Consider the following 14369-nt stretch of genomic DNA (forward strand, 5'->3'; position numbering starts at 1 on the left):
CTTCGGAGACAGGTATTCACGTAAAAGCACATTGGCTTCTGTCAACAGTGACGTTAGAGCCAAGTCGGGAGTGCGACGACTGTTTGTTTGATGACAGGAGATATTTCGTCTTCATTGCCAGACCCATTTGCTTATCTTCCTTATCTAGTCTGGAGAAAGCAGAACTAACGGCGCGGGAGTTGAGGCCGATGATATCAATATCATCGGCCTACGCCAGCAGCTTTACACTCTCATAAAAGATTGCACCTGCTCGATTAAATTCTGCAGCTCGAATTAGTTTCTCCAACATCAGGTTGAAGATGTCGCACGATAGGGAGTCGCCTTGTCTGAAACCTGGTTAACGGCGCTTTGGTGATGCTCAACGACAGTTTACACAGCCGTATTAGTTTTGCGGGGATACCAAATTCAGACATCGCGGCATAAAGACAGTTCCTTTTCGTGCTGTCGAAAGCAGCTTTGAAATCGACGAAAAGGTTGTGTGTGTCGATTCTCTTTTCACAGGTCTTTTCCAAGATTTGGCGCGTGATGAATATCTGGTCGGTTGTTGATTTTCCAGGTCTAAAGCAACATTGATAAGGCCCAATCAGTTTATTGATGGTGGGCTTTAATATTTCACACAATACTCTCGATAGAACCTTATACGCGATGTTGAGGAGGCTTATCCCACGGTAGTTGGCGCAGTTTGTGGGGTCTTCCTTTTGTGGACTGCGCAGAGCGCACTTAAATTCCAATCATTGGGCATGCTTTCGTCCGACCATATTTTACAAAGAAGCTAACCGCCGCCGTGTTTGAATAGTTCGGCCGGCAATCCGTCGGCCCCTGCCGCTTTGCTGTTCTTCAGGCGGGTAATTGCTATTCGAACTTTTTCATGGTCGGGCAATGGAACGTCTGCTCCATCGTCATCGATTGGGGAATCGGGGTCGCTTTCTCCTGGCGTTGTACGTTCACTGCCACGCTGGGGACGTGTCTTCCATCTATCACAACATGATCGATCTGGTTGGTGATTTTGCGATCTGGAGACAGCCAAGTGGTTTAACGAATTTTTTTATGCTGGAATCTAGTACTACAGGGGGTTCAGGGGGTTCATACGGAAATTCCCCATGAGGAATTCAAGGAGGAGCCCCGGCTGAACCTCCAGTAATGGAGGTGCGCCAGGCTGGAATGCATTTAAGGGTAGGCCAGCTGGGCGTTTTATGATGTCAGCTGTTTGCCCTATTTATTGTGGCATTGTTGAGCACGCCCTCGCCAGATACTGATAGGTGGGATGATCCAGCTTAACTGTCAGGGTTCTTATGCCGTAATTTGCGAGTTGGGGTGTTGCATGGTTGAGGGTGGGTGTGGTATTGCTCTACTCCAGGAGCCCTACGCCACCAACGGTGTGGTTCGGGGTCTTCCTGGGGGCTTTAAAGTCTTCACGGACCATAGAGCTAACGCCGCAATAGTTGTGAATAATCCTAGCTACGATTGCATAGTTGTGGATTCTTCACAACTGGGTGTATTTGTCGCGATAGAAGGGGAGTTCGGTAGAGAATTTGAGGAGTTGGGGGTGGACGACCAAATTGAAATGAGGTAGTTTGGAGGTTAAATGATAGGTTACATAAGACTAGTAAAATTAAATGGCGGACGCGTGAGTTAACCTTGAAGAGGACTGTCAGGTGATTTAGACGGAAGTTTCAACGCGCCCGACGGTCCAATTCTGATAAGCTGTCCCAGCTTAAGTATGAATTTAGTTGTGCGGATAGGAAGTATAAGGAAATGATAGTGAAAATTAAAGAGGAAGATGAGGAATTTTTTTTAGAGAGAATAGAAACGACCCCTGGGGTCAGATCTATAGCATCTGCCGGGGTCGTAGGAGGGGGATGTCACCTGTCTCCCTCTCGAGTCGGTGACACACTGTTATCGTCGTGGAGAGAGTGTGCGGGGGTTCTATTAGGTGCGTTTTCCCAGGTCGGAGGTGCAGGTACCTCAAGCACAAGAGGTGCCTGTCCCTCCATTAGATGATGGCGAGTTGGGGTACGCCTTTGGCCTGGTTAGGTCTAAACGGTCCCCAGGTTTTGATGGTTTGAACGGAGAGATGTGTAAAAGATTGTGGAAGTTCATTCCGAAATACCTGGATGCCATTTATAATAAGTTCGTCTGGGAGGGATACTTTCCACGTGAGAGGAAAAGTGCTAGAATTGTTCCTCTCCTGAAGTGCCCTGATAAGATCAGGAGCGATCCTCGATCTTATCGGGGCATCAGTCTCCTTCCAGTACTTGGGAAAGTGCTGGAAAGAGTCATTGTGGAACGGCTGCAGAAGTGGTCAAATAGGCAGTTTGGGTTCAGGAAAGGACGCGAAAGGCCTCTCTTGTCGGCATGAATGGGAGTGTGGAGATTGGAGTTGTTCGTGGCTGCCCGCAGGGTTCCATCTGTGGTCCATATATTTCGAACCTTACGATGGACACTCTGTTTGGGCAGCTCGAGCCACTCTGTAAGTGTTGTGCGTATGCGGACGACCTTTTCTTATGGTCGAATGTCGCTCGCGGTCTGAACTAGAGCGGACGGGAGGAGATCTCTTAGAGATCGTGAATACTTGAGGTATAGGTGTAGGGGTTGACATATCGAGGAAAGAAACGGCGGCAAACGGTGCCTGCAGGCAACCGTGGGCAAAATACTCCGCATTTCGAGGAGTGATTGGGGTCTCGGACGTCGTGCTGTCCGCACCATATATGGTGGCTTGTTTGTGGCCTGGGCCACATATGGAGCCCCTGTATGGTGGAAGGCAGCCACGACTGTCTTGGGGTCTCAAAAACTCCTCTCAATTCAGCGTTGTATGATGCTTGCTTGTTTGCCTTATATCGCACCGTGTCAACGGATGCGATGCAGGTTTTGTTAGGTGCACTCACTCTTGACCTGATTAGTCATACAGCATGCTGTTGCATTCAGGTTAAGAAGGGGCTTGAGTGTGTCATTGCTGCGGAATGACTGGATTTCCGACGATGATGTGGAGAGGGAGGGATATCTAGGAAGCAAGAGGCTTCTAGATGATAGGGTTTGATTTAGGTGGCAAGAACGTTGGGACAATAGTCCTAACGGCCGAGTGACGTACGAGTACATTCGGGACGCTGGGTTCGTTGAGGATAACCCAGACTTCAGATTTTGTCTGAGTTTGGGCTTTTTGCTTACGTGGCATGGGCCTCTGAATGCATTTTTGCATCAGAGGTAGCTAAAGGATAGGCCGGGGTGTTTTTGTGGGGCTGGGGTAGAAAATTGGTTGCATTTAATTGCAGAATACCCGATGTACTCGGACATTAGGGATCTGGGTGGTATGGGGATTAGCTGGACTGATGGACGATTAAATGTTAGTGGTGTGATCTCCACTAGTCGGAATACCGAACAGTTAGGGTCGTTTGCGCGTGAATTGTTTAAGCGGCGAAGGCGGTTAGCTGGGAATTGTATGAGTGGTCTGTGTTTGGGGTCCAACCACTGGCCACCAGTTCAGAGCTATATGGAAGCTCAACTGGTAGTAACTTCGGCATTGAGGTCTGACCGGAGACCTAATTCTGGCACCACGGGGAGCAGGAGCCCTTGGAGTTTACTCCAACTTGCTCATGCGGACTTGCCCCTTGGGGAGTATCGTGGTGGTTGTGGTTAAAACCCAAATGCGGGAAGAACTGACTTTGCCAGTTGAATGTGGAGTTGCATTTCAACCGGGTGCCGGACCCAAAGCACGGCAGAGGCCTCGACCTCGGCCTCGACCCCGACCAAGGTGGTTAGTTTTTCCATTCCACACTGCCAATTGGTACTGAAAATGCTTAGCATTCTCAGGGCGCTGATCAACGCATTGATTTGATCCGCTGGGCTTTTGAGCGCCGTTGGGTAAGGTTGTCGTCAGCAGGTACCCACATTAAACACACCGGACGTTGCCCAGAGGATACTTGGTCAAAGACCGGAAGTCGTAACTGCTTGAGCCATATGTAAAAGAATCGTTTCTGGTCACTCCCAAGCAAATGTAGAACTTTCCTCACTTGCGTGAACTTCTACACCTGACTCCATCCTTCCTTTGTGCGAATAGTGAGTAAAAATTGCGTATATCGAAATAAAACTGTTCAAGCGCCTAGGTACCCTTATATGTGGGCTCAGTGCTTATAATAAACTTTTTATCGAAAATATCGGTCAATGTGTGAAATAAATAATTGAAATTTAGAAATAATGCCTTCCTTAATGTAGTACGTCTGTGAGCTAGAAAAGGGTTGAATTGGGTCAATAACTCTCTTAGCCCACTATGTGCTTATTGAACTGAATTTTTTATAATTCTTGTGCAATAAACATTGAAGAGTAAGCTTTTCGTTAAGAATGCATTTTAAATGATTTTAACTTTGGGCTAAAGCAACCTATGATATCTATGGTTGTTACAAAGCCTGCTTTTAAATATTATAAACACCATATTTGTGTGCTGTGGACATTTCAAAACGCCAAGGACTAAAGAGAAGCAAAAGTTTCATTTTACTCAAAAATTAAATTCATAAGAGTAGTAGATTGTATCGACTGTTTATGTTCGATACACTTCTCACGGTTCTTTAATTTTATTTTCATGTTTCTCAATTGTAGCTTGTCTCGTCCAGTTTCGAGATTTCACTCCATGAACTCAGCAATTTTTTAACATGTATCTATGGATTTTTGCGGCAACTCTGCAGACACCCTAAAGATAGCAAGCAGAGAAATGACTAATCGACAACTATAATTAAAAACTTTGCGTTACTTGGTATTGATTGAAATGTTTATGCTTTTCATCTTAAATTTAGAAATTTTGGAAATTAAAAATAACCAATGTGCATTTAATGCCTGAGTTTCTAACTACATATATAATGAGCTTTCAATTCAAAACAGATTTTAATTTTTCACTACTGCTACTAATAAACAAGTGCATTAAAGGCTTTCGATCTATGAGCAAGCCAATACGTTGAAAAGGATTTATATTTTATTTCATAAATACATATATACATACACTTTATTTTATATACAATGACGTTCAACAATTATTAAATATTTACATTTTAAAAAATTAAATTAGTACTACATTTTGTAATAGATTCACAATGTACTGGCTTCGGTATTTGGAATGTTATTAAGCCCAACATCTGGATTGTTCCAATAATAGTTAGGTGGTCCTTGACTGAAGCAATATTTCATATTAAGAGGTTCATCGTTTTCAACATAATACATCAAATAAAAATTGCACATTTCATCCTCATTTGTAGCTCTAAAAACAGAAATTATTACAACAGTGTTACTTTAAAATTGTTTTGCCTTTTTACCCAATTTCTGTAATTCTCTTCCGATGGCTAATCATTGTACACCTTGCAGCAAGATAATCACCGGCTATTATTGGATCGCTGTTTTCAACTGGGTAAAACATTTGTGGTGTTAAGGGATCCCTTTTGCCTAAGAGTGTCCACTGATGGCTACCATGTTCGTCAGTCCGGACTCTATATCCAGATACTACTTTCCCAAGGCTATGTGTGTGAGTACGATAAGCTATTGGGTGTATTGTTTTATTTTCATTTATTTCGCAAGCCGTCTCCATGTGTTCAATTGAATTTGGTGGAATAAGACCTGCTGTCCCCAGAAGCAGTACTCCGGCCAGCTTTTTCAAACTGTATAACAAATACACATATATTTACAAATATTATTCAGACACATACAAAGTAGAAATGTTAAATTTAAACATTTAAATGATAACTTGAATTCGTTTGAGGTAGATATTATACTTAGTATTTCCATAAATTCTCTTACAAAGTGTACAGTTAATAGTTTTCCTTATGATTATTTTTATCAGATATGGAGTTATACGCAGTTGTAATCCTTTCAACACATTCTACGTTAGTGTGAAATAACACCCACCGAAACAAAAATGCCGCTCTCAAAATTTTTGTAATTTTGATATTTAAAGTGAAAAATATGCGCTGAAACTTTTAATAACCCTTTAAATTTTAGTTTAAAGTTTTTTGCTGTTTATGTTAATAATTTCTAAATGGAAAGAAAAAGTACAGCATTTCACGATTGAAAAATTGTCAATTTGGCATTAAAGAAACGACCATTTTTTACCTAAAAAAACGATTTTTTTTTTCAAAATAACGCCATTTTGCCAATTTTTGATATTTTTCAAAAATTATAGATCATTGTATAGGAAATGTCTTAAAGTTAATACACTTTTTGAATTTTTTGTCAGCAGTTGGGGCACTTTTTTTTGGAACGAAGACAGCCATAGCTCCGTTATTTTTCAATATTTTTGTAAAAAAAATTCTTAAAATATAGGTGAAAATATACCTTATTACGTCCAAAGAAGTTTAAATCATTAAATCGATTACTTTCTTTTAAAAAAAACTCACGAAAATCGTCTTTTCATGCGTTACACTGGTATAGCCTCTTAACTTGTGATGCCACCTTCAGCGTTTGTGACACTTTTATCTCTTTTTTAGATAGATTCGTATTAAGCGTTTAAATATTCGGCGATTACTGCTTTGAATCAGACTTCTTCTATTGTTTCCCTCAATTTAACTATTGTTTTGGGTTTACTTTTTCACATTTTAGTGTTTATTATAACCTTACGTTCTCTATTGGATTGAGATCCAGACACTGAACGGCCAATCCAATGAAGTAATACCCAGATCTTCCTTTAATTTTCCAATCTCAAATGTCAAAATCAAACGAATTCATATAAAATAACAAGGGAAAAGTTTATTTTTAATCTAACTTATCCGCTTTTTTAATTTTTCTGATCACGAGAGGCTTTTTTAGAGGTTTTCGATTTTGAAATGTTCAAGTTAAGATATCTTTAAGTAAGTGATTTCTGCAACTCTGCTTTAATCTCGGCTGCGTCTTTGTAAACTTGTTCTTATATTAGCACGGTCTGCTGTTAAGCTAGTGTTGATTTTTCTTTCTGAAGTTTTGTTCTTCGCTATTTCACAAGTTTTACGATATTTTTCCACAAAAAGTCACAGCTGTTATTTGATGAGTCAACGATATAATCTTTTATAACTTTTTGTAACAAAGAAAGCTGCGTTTGCTCAGGCGTGATTTTGTTTTCTTTAAAAGGAAACGCGGTTCACAAGAGCTAATCACACAATGGAGTACTTTTGAAATGAAATAAAATGTATAGCAAAATGTCCAAACATTTTCCACAGTAACCAGCGCCCGCTAAATAAGAATTCGGGGAAAACCACATACTGTTTGCAATGAATTTGTAAAAAAAAAACACACTCGCTGCGGCTTTTTTTGTTTCGTTGGGTGCCCACCCTACTATCTACTAAACTACTAAAACCACGATAACTCATTAACTAAACATGTCAGGATTCATATTCATAAGAGTTAATATAAAAATTGGACAATGGGCTTAGAATCGCCCGTCTTTAGGTGGGAACCTATGTATATTTCAAAAATTAATTGTTTAATTTCTACCAAATTCGGTAAACTTAGACAACAACCACGCCCACTTCCCATAAGTATAACTTATCAAGCCACCAGATATTTATCATAAGATTATATGACAATCCCCACAAATCAACAAGTGAAATAATGTTGGAGTCTGGAGTTTATTTATCACATGAAGCAGTTCGGCAAGTGGTTCTTGAAAAAAATATTCGCCAAGAGCTGCTGGAAAAATATTTTCCTATCAAATGTGAATATAGAAAAGCGACCGTCGTATACCACAAATCATATTTCACATACGGATGTATGTAAACAGCAACTTCGGTCCCTGGTAAGGGAGTGTGCATTGGGCGCAGGAGTAGTAGCCTGCGTTGCCCCATGGAATGAAGGCGACATTCCTACAAAAGGAAAGAAAGAGGATGAAAACGATTGGATTCCGGGACCGGACCCAATTATAATTTCACGCTCTGGAAACATGCGGACGACATTGCTGTGCGAAGGTCCGCATACTGGTGGAACGAGGAGATTAGCGCACTAAGAAGCGAGGGTCATAGAGCGAGACGCCTCTCCCAAAGAAACTTAGGTACGCCAGAACATACAAGACTGCGAGAATATTTTAAAAGAAAGCGAAATGAGTTCAAAGAGGCTATTAAAAGAAGTAAGACCTTAAGCTTCAAAGAACTATGTGAGATGTGTGCCTATAAAATAGTAATGGCAAAGGTCAAGGAGGGTAAAAACCAGGCACCAACCTGTGCGCCAGGAATTGATGGCATCCCAAACATGGCGCTTTAGATTGCAGTTAAACACATCAAGAAGGCCTTCGCAGAAATTTTTTCTAGGTGTCTAAACGGAGGCGTTTTCCCAAGAGTATGGAAGAAGCAGCGCCTGGTTCTCCTCCAGAAGCCAAACAAACCGGCGGGCGAGCCAAGTGCGTATAGATCACTTTGTATGATCGATACGATGGCCAAAATATTGGAGAAGTTGATCTGCAAACGTTTGGAACGTCACCAAGAAGGAGAGCTGCCTGGCTTGTCTGAAAACCAATTTGCTTTCTGAAGACATCGGTCCACCATGGACGCAGTCGGAAAATTGACGGACATTGCGGCCAAGGCCATAGAGGGAACCAGGTGAATGCATGGCGATAAAAAATATTGCGCAGTTGTCACCCTTCACGTCAAAAATGCTTTTAATTCTGCATCCTGGCCACATATAATTAGGGCTTTAGAGGCAAGAAACACTCCGGGATATCTACTAAGGATAATCAGTAGCTATCTATCTGATAGACTGCTACTGTACGACACTGATGCCGGCCCAAAAAGCTAGGTGGTGACAGGTGGAGTACCGCAGGGCTCCGTATTGGGTCCGTTACTTTGGAATGTGCTATACGACCGGGTGCTACGCCGACCGCTGCCAAAAGAGGCTCAAATAATTGGCTATGCAGACGACATTGCTGTGACGATAGTTGCTTAAGAGCTCTCCCAAATTCAAAACTTCTGCCATGCGACCACAGCAAAACTTAAGGACTGGCTCACGGAAACTAAGCTTCAGCTGGCCGGAGAAAAGACGGAAGCGGTGCTTATCAAGAGCAGGAAAAAACTGGAAACGATCACCTTAAATATCGATGGATACAACATTACAACGCAAAACTCCCTGAGATACCTTGGCGTTATGATTGATACGAGATTGAATTTCAAAGCGTATGTTGAAAAGGCCTGTAGCAAGGTAACTACTGTTACAGCAGTCCTGTCAAGAATAATGGCTAACACTGATGGCCCTAGTCAAAGTAGGAGAGCCCTACTAGGTAAAGTAAGTCAGTCAACACTAATGTATGCGGCCCCTATATGTGGAAAAGCACTGCGCCAAAAAACAGTGACCAGGCTATGCGCCATCAAAGTGGCCTCATTCAGAACGGTCTCACATGAAGCGGCCAGTATCATATCAGGTCTTATGCCTCCGGACTTAATGGCCTCAGAGTTACGTAGAGCCTACCTAAAATCCAAAGCTATGAATAGGAGTCTTACAGCTGACGATACTTTTATCTGACGCAATTCTTGACAAGCCGTGGCTGTTTCAGGGAATACCTTTACAGATTCGGCCACGACGCACAGTGGGGTAAATGGTGCTCAAAATGGAGATTAATTCCCACAAGTCTTCTAGTTAGGGAAAAGTTATTTTTTTTTTTAGTTAATTAATCATAAAGAATTAAAAAAAATAATGCAATTCGAGTTTTTTGATTGTTTTTTTTATGTCTTAAAAAACAAAAATATGCTGAACATCGGTTTTCTAAATTTTTAATTTTTTTAAGCTTCAAATTTTATTTAAAATATATAAACTGTTTCTTCATCACTATAATCATATTCATGATCATTGTCGTCTTCGCTTGAATTTTTATCATCGCCTTCATCATCATCGTTATCATCAACTTCATTATTATTGCCACTCTCATTAAATAAATAACATTTTTGTGTAGATGTTGTTCTAGAAACACCTGTGGACTCTTTTACAAATTCAATTTTTAAAGGCCTGCAGAACCTGGTAGAAGCTGGGCGCGGATTTTGCCACTTAATTTTGCTTCCACAAATCAACCTGATTGGAACAATACAGGTGATGAAAACTGATGAATCATTTGCACCCGGATTATGGTACGCTTGCTTATATGAGCTGTGTACAGAGCTTCCATCGAATCCCCACTTAGTGTACAAGCATAAGTTCGTCATTTCCTCATCGTTCAATGTTTTAATTACGTCATTTTGGGCTAAAGTTATACGCTCAGTGGTATGGTCTAAAAGGGCTTGCAAGCTTACTTGTGCTGAAATCTCGCAAAAATGCATGCTCTCACGTCTAGGATAACAATCTTTTTTTGCTGATTGGACATATGAATAGCAAGGAAACCTATCTGGAGCAGATTGCCTTATAACATTGTACTGTTGTCGAGATAACTTTGCTTCCACCAAAACAAATAAAGCGTCTTCTTTGGACATTTGCTGTGATAGTGATGATTTGGCAATACTTTTATGAAATTTTTTCGCTCTCGATGGTGAACTTGCAACCTCTTTCACTAACTTTGACGCTTCCACTTGCCCTGAAGCTCTAAAACTCATTTGTGCAGCATAAGCTAAAAAAGACAAAGGCCACTATCACTTAAAAATTTACTTTTTTTTGCTTCGTTTTCTCATTTGATTCTTCAAATGAAAGTTCTTTGCGGCCACGTTTCATTCCTTGTGAATGGGTGAAACCTATCAAAAAATCCAGCTAACTTTGGTTTATTCTAAGGAAACGCTCTTCATTCCTATTGGCTCTGCTCCAACGAATTTTAAATTGACTAATAAAGGTTTTTATCCTGTCATCAAACTCTTTTATAAATTCATCAGATGGCTCAATACGCTTTTTCAATTGCTCTTTTAAAAATTCAAATTTTTCATTAAATTTATCACAGCCAGAGTTTTTCATTATGTCATAAAGACTTTGACGAGGAACCCAAATTACATTAGAACTGGTTCCTATAAGGAAGATAATAATATTTTTATCCTCTTTAAATGTAGTCAATGTCGGTATCGCTTTTACCATGTTAGTTAAATATACATCACTATTGTTATTTCTCTCGACTGCACATGACATACAAACATTAGTAATAAAAATTGCGCGGGAAAAAACAATGTCGGTTATCATGATTTTACATATACCCTAAACCTTAGATAAGAACCTTATGCCATATTAATTAATTATTACAAAATGTAAGAAATCAAAATTTTATTCAAAACACCGACAAATCAAAACACCGACAAACCAAACTGCCGACATGTGAAAAATGTTTTATCTTGTCCGCCCTTATTTCTATCGAAGCACAGAAAGAGAATTCTGCCGACTAAGGGTTATGATCCTGAGCGTGTTCGTGGCCGGAGGCCGAAGGCCGCACTGCCTCGAACGAACAACGCCACCTTTTCATAATTCGTCGGTATTGTGATTTGTCGGTGTTTTGATTTGTCGGTATTTTGAGTGTCGGGATTCTAAATTTCGAGATTTTGATTGTCGGCATTACGTTATACATCCATTATACATATGTAAGTAAAACGCGAATTTTAGACTATTCCGGAATATGTTCTTATGCATTTAAACTGCCGCTTATCGTAACGTAGGGTGTGAACAAAGCAAACAGGCATCCACTGAACAACAAAAACAATAACAAACCTTTTTTTTGCAATTGCTGTATTTGTTCTTCTTCTGCCTTGAGAAATTCGTGTATATTTGACCAGGCAGTTCGCATAAAGAAATGCACATACTGAGAAAGTGCGCAGTATTGGCGCAACTTTTTTTTTACAAAAAGAAACTACAACAGCCATAGATTACACTTAACTCACAACTATATGTCTGCATATAAGGTCGAAATCCCAATATTTTAAGGCTTTCGCCCAAAAAAAATTAAAATACCTAGAGACACGTAAAAACACAAATGAAATCTTTTTGTATTTACTAAATTACCTGAACAAGAAGGCTCCATTACAATTTTCTCAAGATTTGTCCAGTCAAAGAAAATAAAAAACTTCGAAAAATTAAAAAAATCACGTATATCACTGTGCGCATTCAAAAAGAAATAAACTGGCAATTTTCAGAGAATATTACAAGAAAACTGTAAATTTTTTGCCAAATATTTGTTCAGTTAGTGATGTAGAATTTTTCTACTTTTGTTTGATATCAAAAATTTACTTGTACCTTGAATTTTGATTTTTGAATTATTCTCCAAAATCGATACATTTTACCCCAACGTGCGACGATGACACAAAATGTTCATTCTGCAGCAGTGCCAACGAAAACGCCGAGCATATCTTTTTCTTCTGTTCGAGATACGAAGTGAAGAGAACTACCATCGAAGGAATAATAAACCAAAGGATGACGCCTGACAACATTATAAGCCACATGCTGCAATCAAAGTTGGTATGGGCGAAAATCAAAGAATGGGCCGCAAAAGCGATCTACGAACTCAGAATAAGATAACGACAGCGAAGAAGCTTGAGACCAGCTGAATAACCACGAAAAGAGTTTCTGAAGAGGCATTCTTGCCCAGTTTGGTCCGGCGAAGTAATGCCTAACGGCGGTCCCGCAAGGCCAAATGCAAGCTAACGCAGCCGAAGTTAAGAGTTTAGTACGTAGGCGTACTGCTTCCCAAGTCCAGTAAAGTTAGATAAGACTAATTGGGCGTGATCCCGAAAGAGGTGTATCTTTAGCGGGCAACATGAATCGTGCCTGCTGCCTGTCTAAGGCAGTATCTTGTGGAAGAGTAAGTCAGTCAAAACTGATTCTGACTGTAAATCGTCTATTCTCAAGCACTAATTCCTTTATTCTATTGACGTGTTGATCATCAGTTGATGTTGATGGCCATCTGTTCGTCGTCAATTCGATCTCGTCAGTTATCACCGAAAGCTTTTTCCAACATTCTGAACGTTTCAACACCATAAATTTAATTCCGAACACAAAATTTAATGAAGCTACTAAGTTCTTACTATCTAATTCTTATTTATGTGGGGTCTTTACCGAAACCGAAACTTGAAAATGTATGCAATGTTATTTTATTATATACATACGTATATGAAGCCAAGTGGTACTCACGGTCTTAATGTGTAATCAATGAAGACGCCAGAATCGTCAGTGCTGCCATCTGGAAAATATAGATAAACATACAAGAACTTAAGGCAAATTAGCCACATAAGAATTTAACCTTTTGAGCGAGTTAATAATAATACATTGTTTGACTGATTTCGTTCATTGGAAAATTTTTGTGTTAATTGTAAATATGAAATAAGTATAGTATGGATATCTAATAAGGAAGGAAGGGTTAAGTTCTGGGGCAACCGCCTAGGGGTCTAAGGCAGGTTTTCAGCCACTTTTATCCATTTTAGGCACAAATATGCATATTTATTAGAAAAACACACTCCTTCAAAAATTACATAAGTGGTGTTCAAAGCTAGTATGTTATATAAAGTTTACATCCGGAAATTGGGGAGGCGTAAGTAGTTTCTCAGTGTTATAAGAGAATCATGACATAAGTTGGTGCAAGTACCGTTGTCTTGTTGACATATACAGTAAAATCATTTAATACACCTTTTCCCAACTCCCGTTGTGGTCACACAACCCCATACTAACACGTTTCCACATCCACGTTTAACAGTTGGAGTTAAATCTTTTATATTTAATGCTTTATTGGGGCACTTTCTTGCCGCTATTCAAACCAAAAATATTTAATTTTGACTCATTCCTCCAGACCACGTAATCCCAAAAACAAGTCAGGTAGTGCTGTTCGTATTTACTACCCATTTTTGTGGAGCACGTTAAAGCGGTATTGTTTTAACGGAGTGTAACCATCGGCAGAGGGGTGTTAGATGAGTGGAATTCGTTCGGCATGCAAAGAGATTTTTACATTCATGCGAAGTTCGGCGAAAGCATCCCATCAGAAACTGTTGGAGTGCATTGTGTTCCCTAACCGAAACCATGTAGGCGTTTGACAGGATACAACAGGTGACATTCTTTTATCATAAGGAGTGAAGTTGTTCTGACACGTCTGAGGCTTCTTCGTCTGCATTTCTCTATACCAAGGCGACAATAATGATGTCGTGTTGTTGTTGACAGGTCGGACGATTTCCTTGTACATTGCAAACATAACATAATATTGTCCTTTCCACTAGCATATTAGGGATTTTGTGTCGCTCTCTACTTTGGCAATAGTAGTATGCGGTAAGAAGGAGAACATCCTTTCTTTTGTAACGCTCTCTGATGAGTTGAGGGAGTTTGCAACTATAGAGCGGGGTAACGAGAAAACACTCTAGTTAATTCCTTTTAACTTTTAATTTTGTCTACGTACTACGAATTCAGGCGTCAAAAACCTTTTTGACTAAATGCACCATCTCAAGCAAACTCTATTTAAATACCTGTACAGACATTACGGTAACATTTGACACCGTTATGTT

General features: G+C 40.0%; 1 protein-coding gene across 1 annotated transcript in view; it reads right to left on the minus strand.

Moving 5' to 3' along the window:
- Nucleotides 1-4924: 4924 nt before the first annotated feature.
- LOC120771370 (peptidylglycine alpha-hydroxylating monooxygenase) overlaps nucleotides 4925-14369 on the minus strand; it is a 34192-nt gene continuing 24747 nt past the window's right edge. The window contains exons 6-8 of the mRNA XM_040099329.1: nucleotides 13015-13063; nucleotides 5298-5636; nucleotides 4925-5242 (exon numbers count right to left, since the gene is read on the minus strand). Coding sequence (XP_039955263.1) covers nucleotides 5074-5242; nucleotides 5298-5636; nucleotides 13015-13063 — 557 coding nt within the window. The 3' untranslated portion in view covers nucleotides 4925-5073. The remainder of the gene's footprint in view (nucleotides 5243-5297; nucleotides 5637-13014; nucleotides 13064-14369) is intronic.

Source organism: Bactrocera tryoni, chromosome 3 (genome assembly GCF_016617805.1).
Source record: "Bactrocera tryoni isolate S06 chromosome 3, CSIRO_BtryS06_freeze2, whole genome shotgun sequence".
NCBI classification, from domain to species: Eukaryota; Metazoa; Arthropoda; class Insecta; order Diptera; family Tephritidae; genus Bactrocera; species Bactrocera tryoni.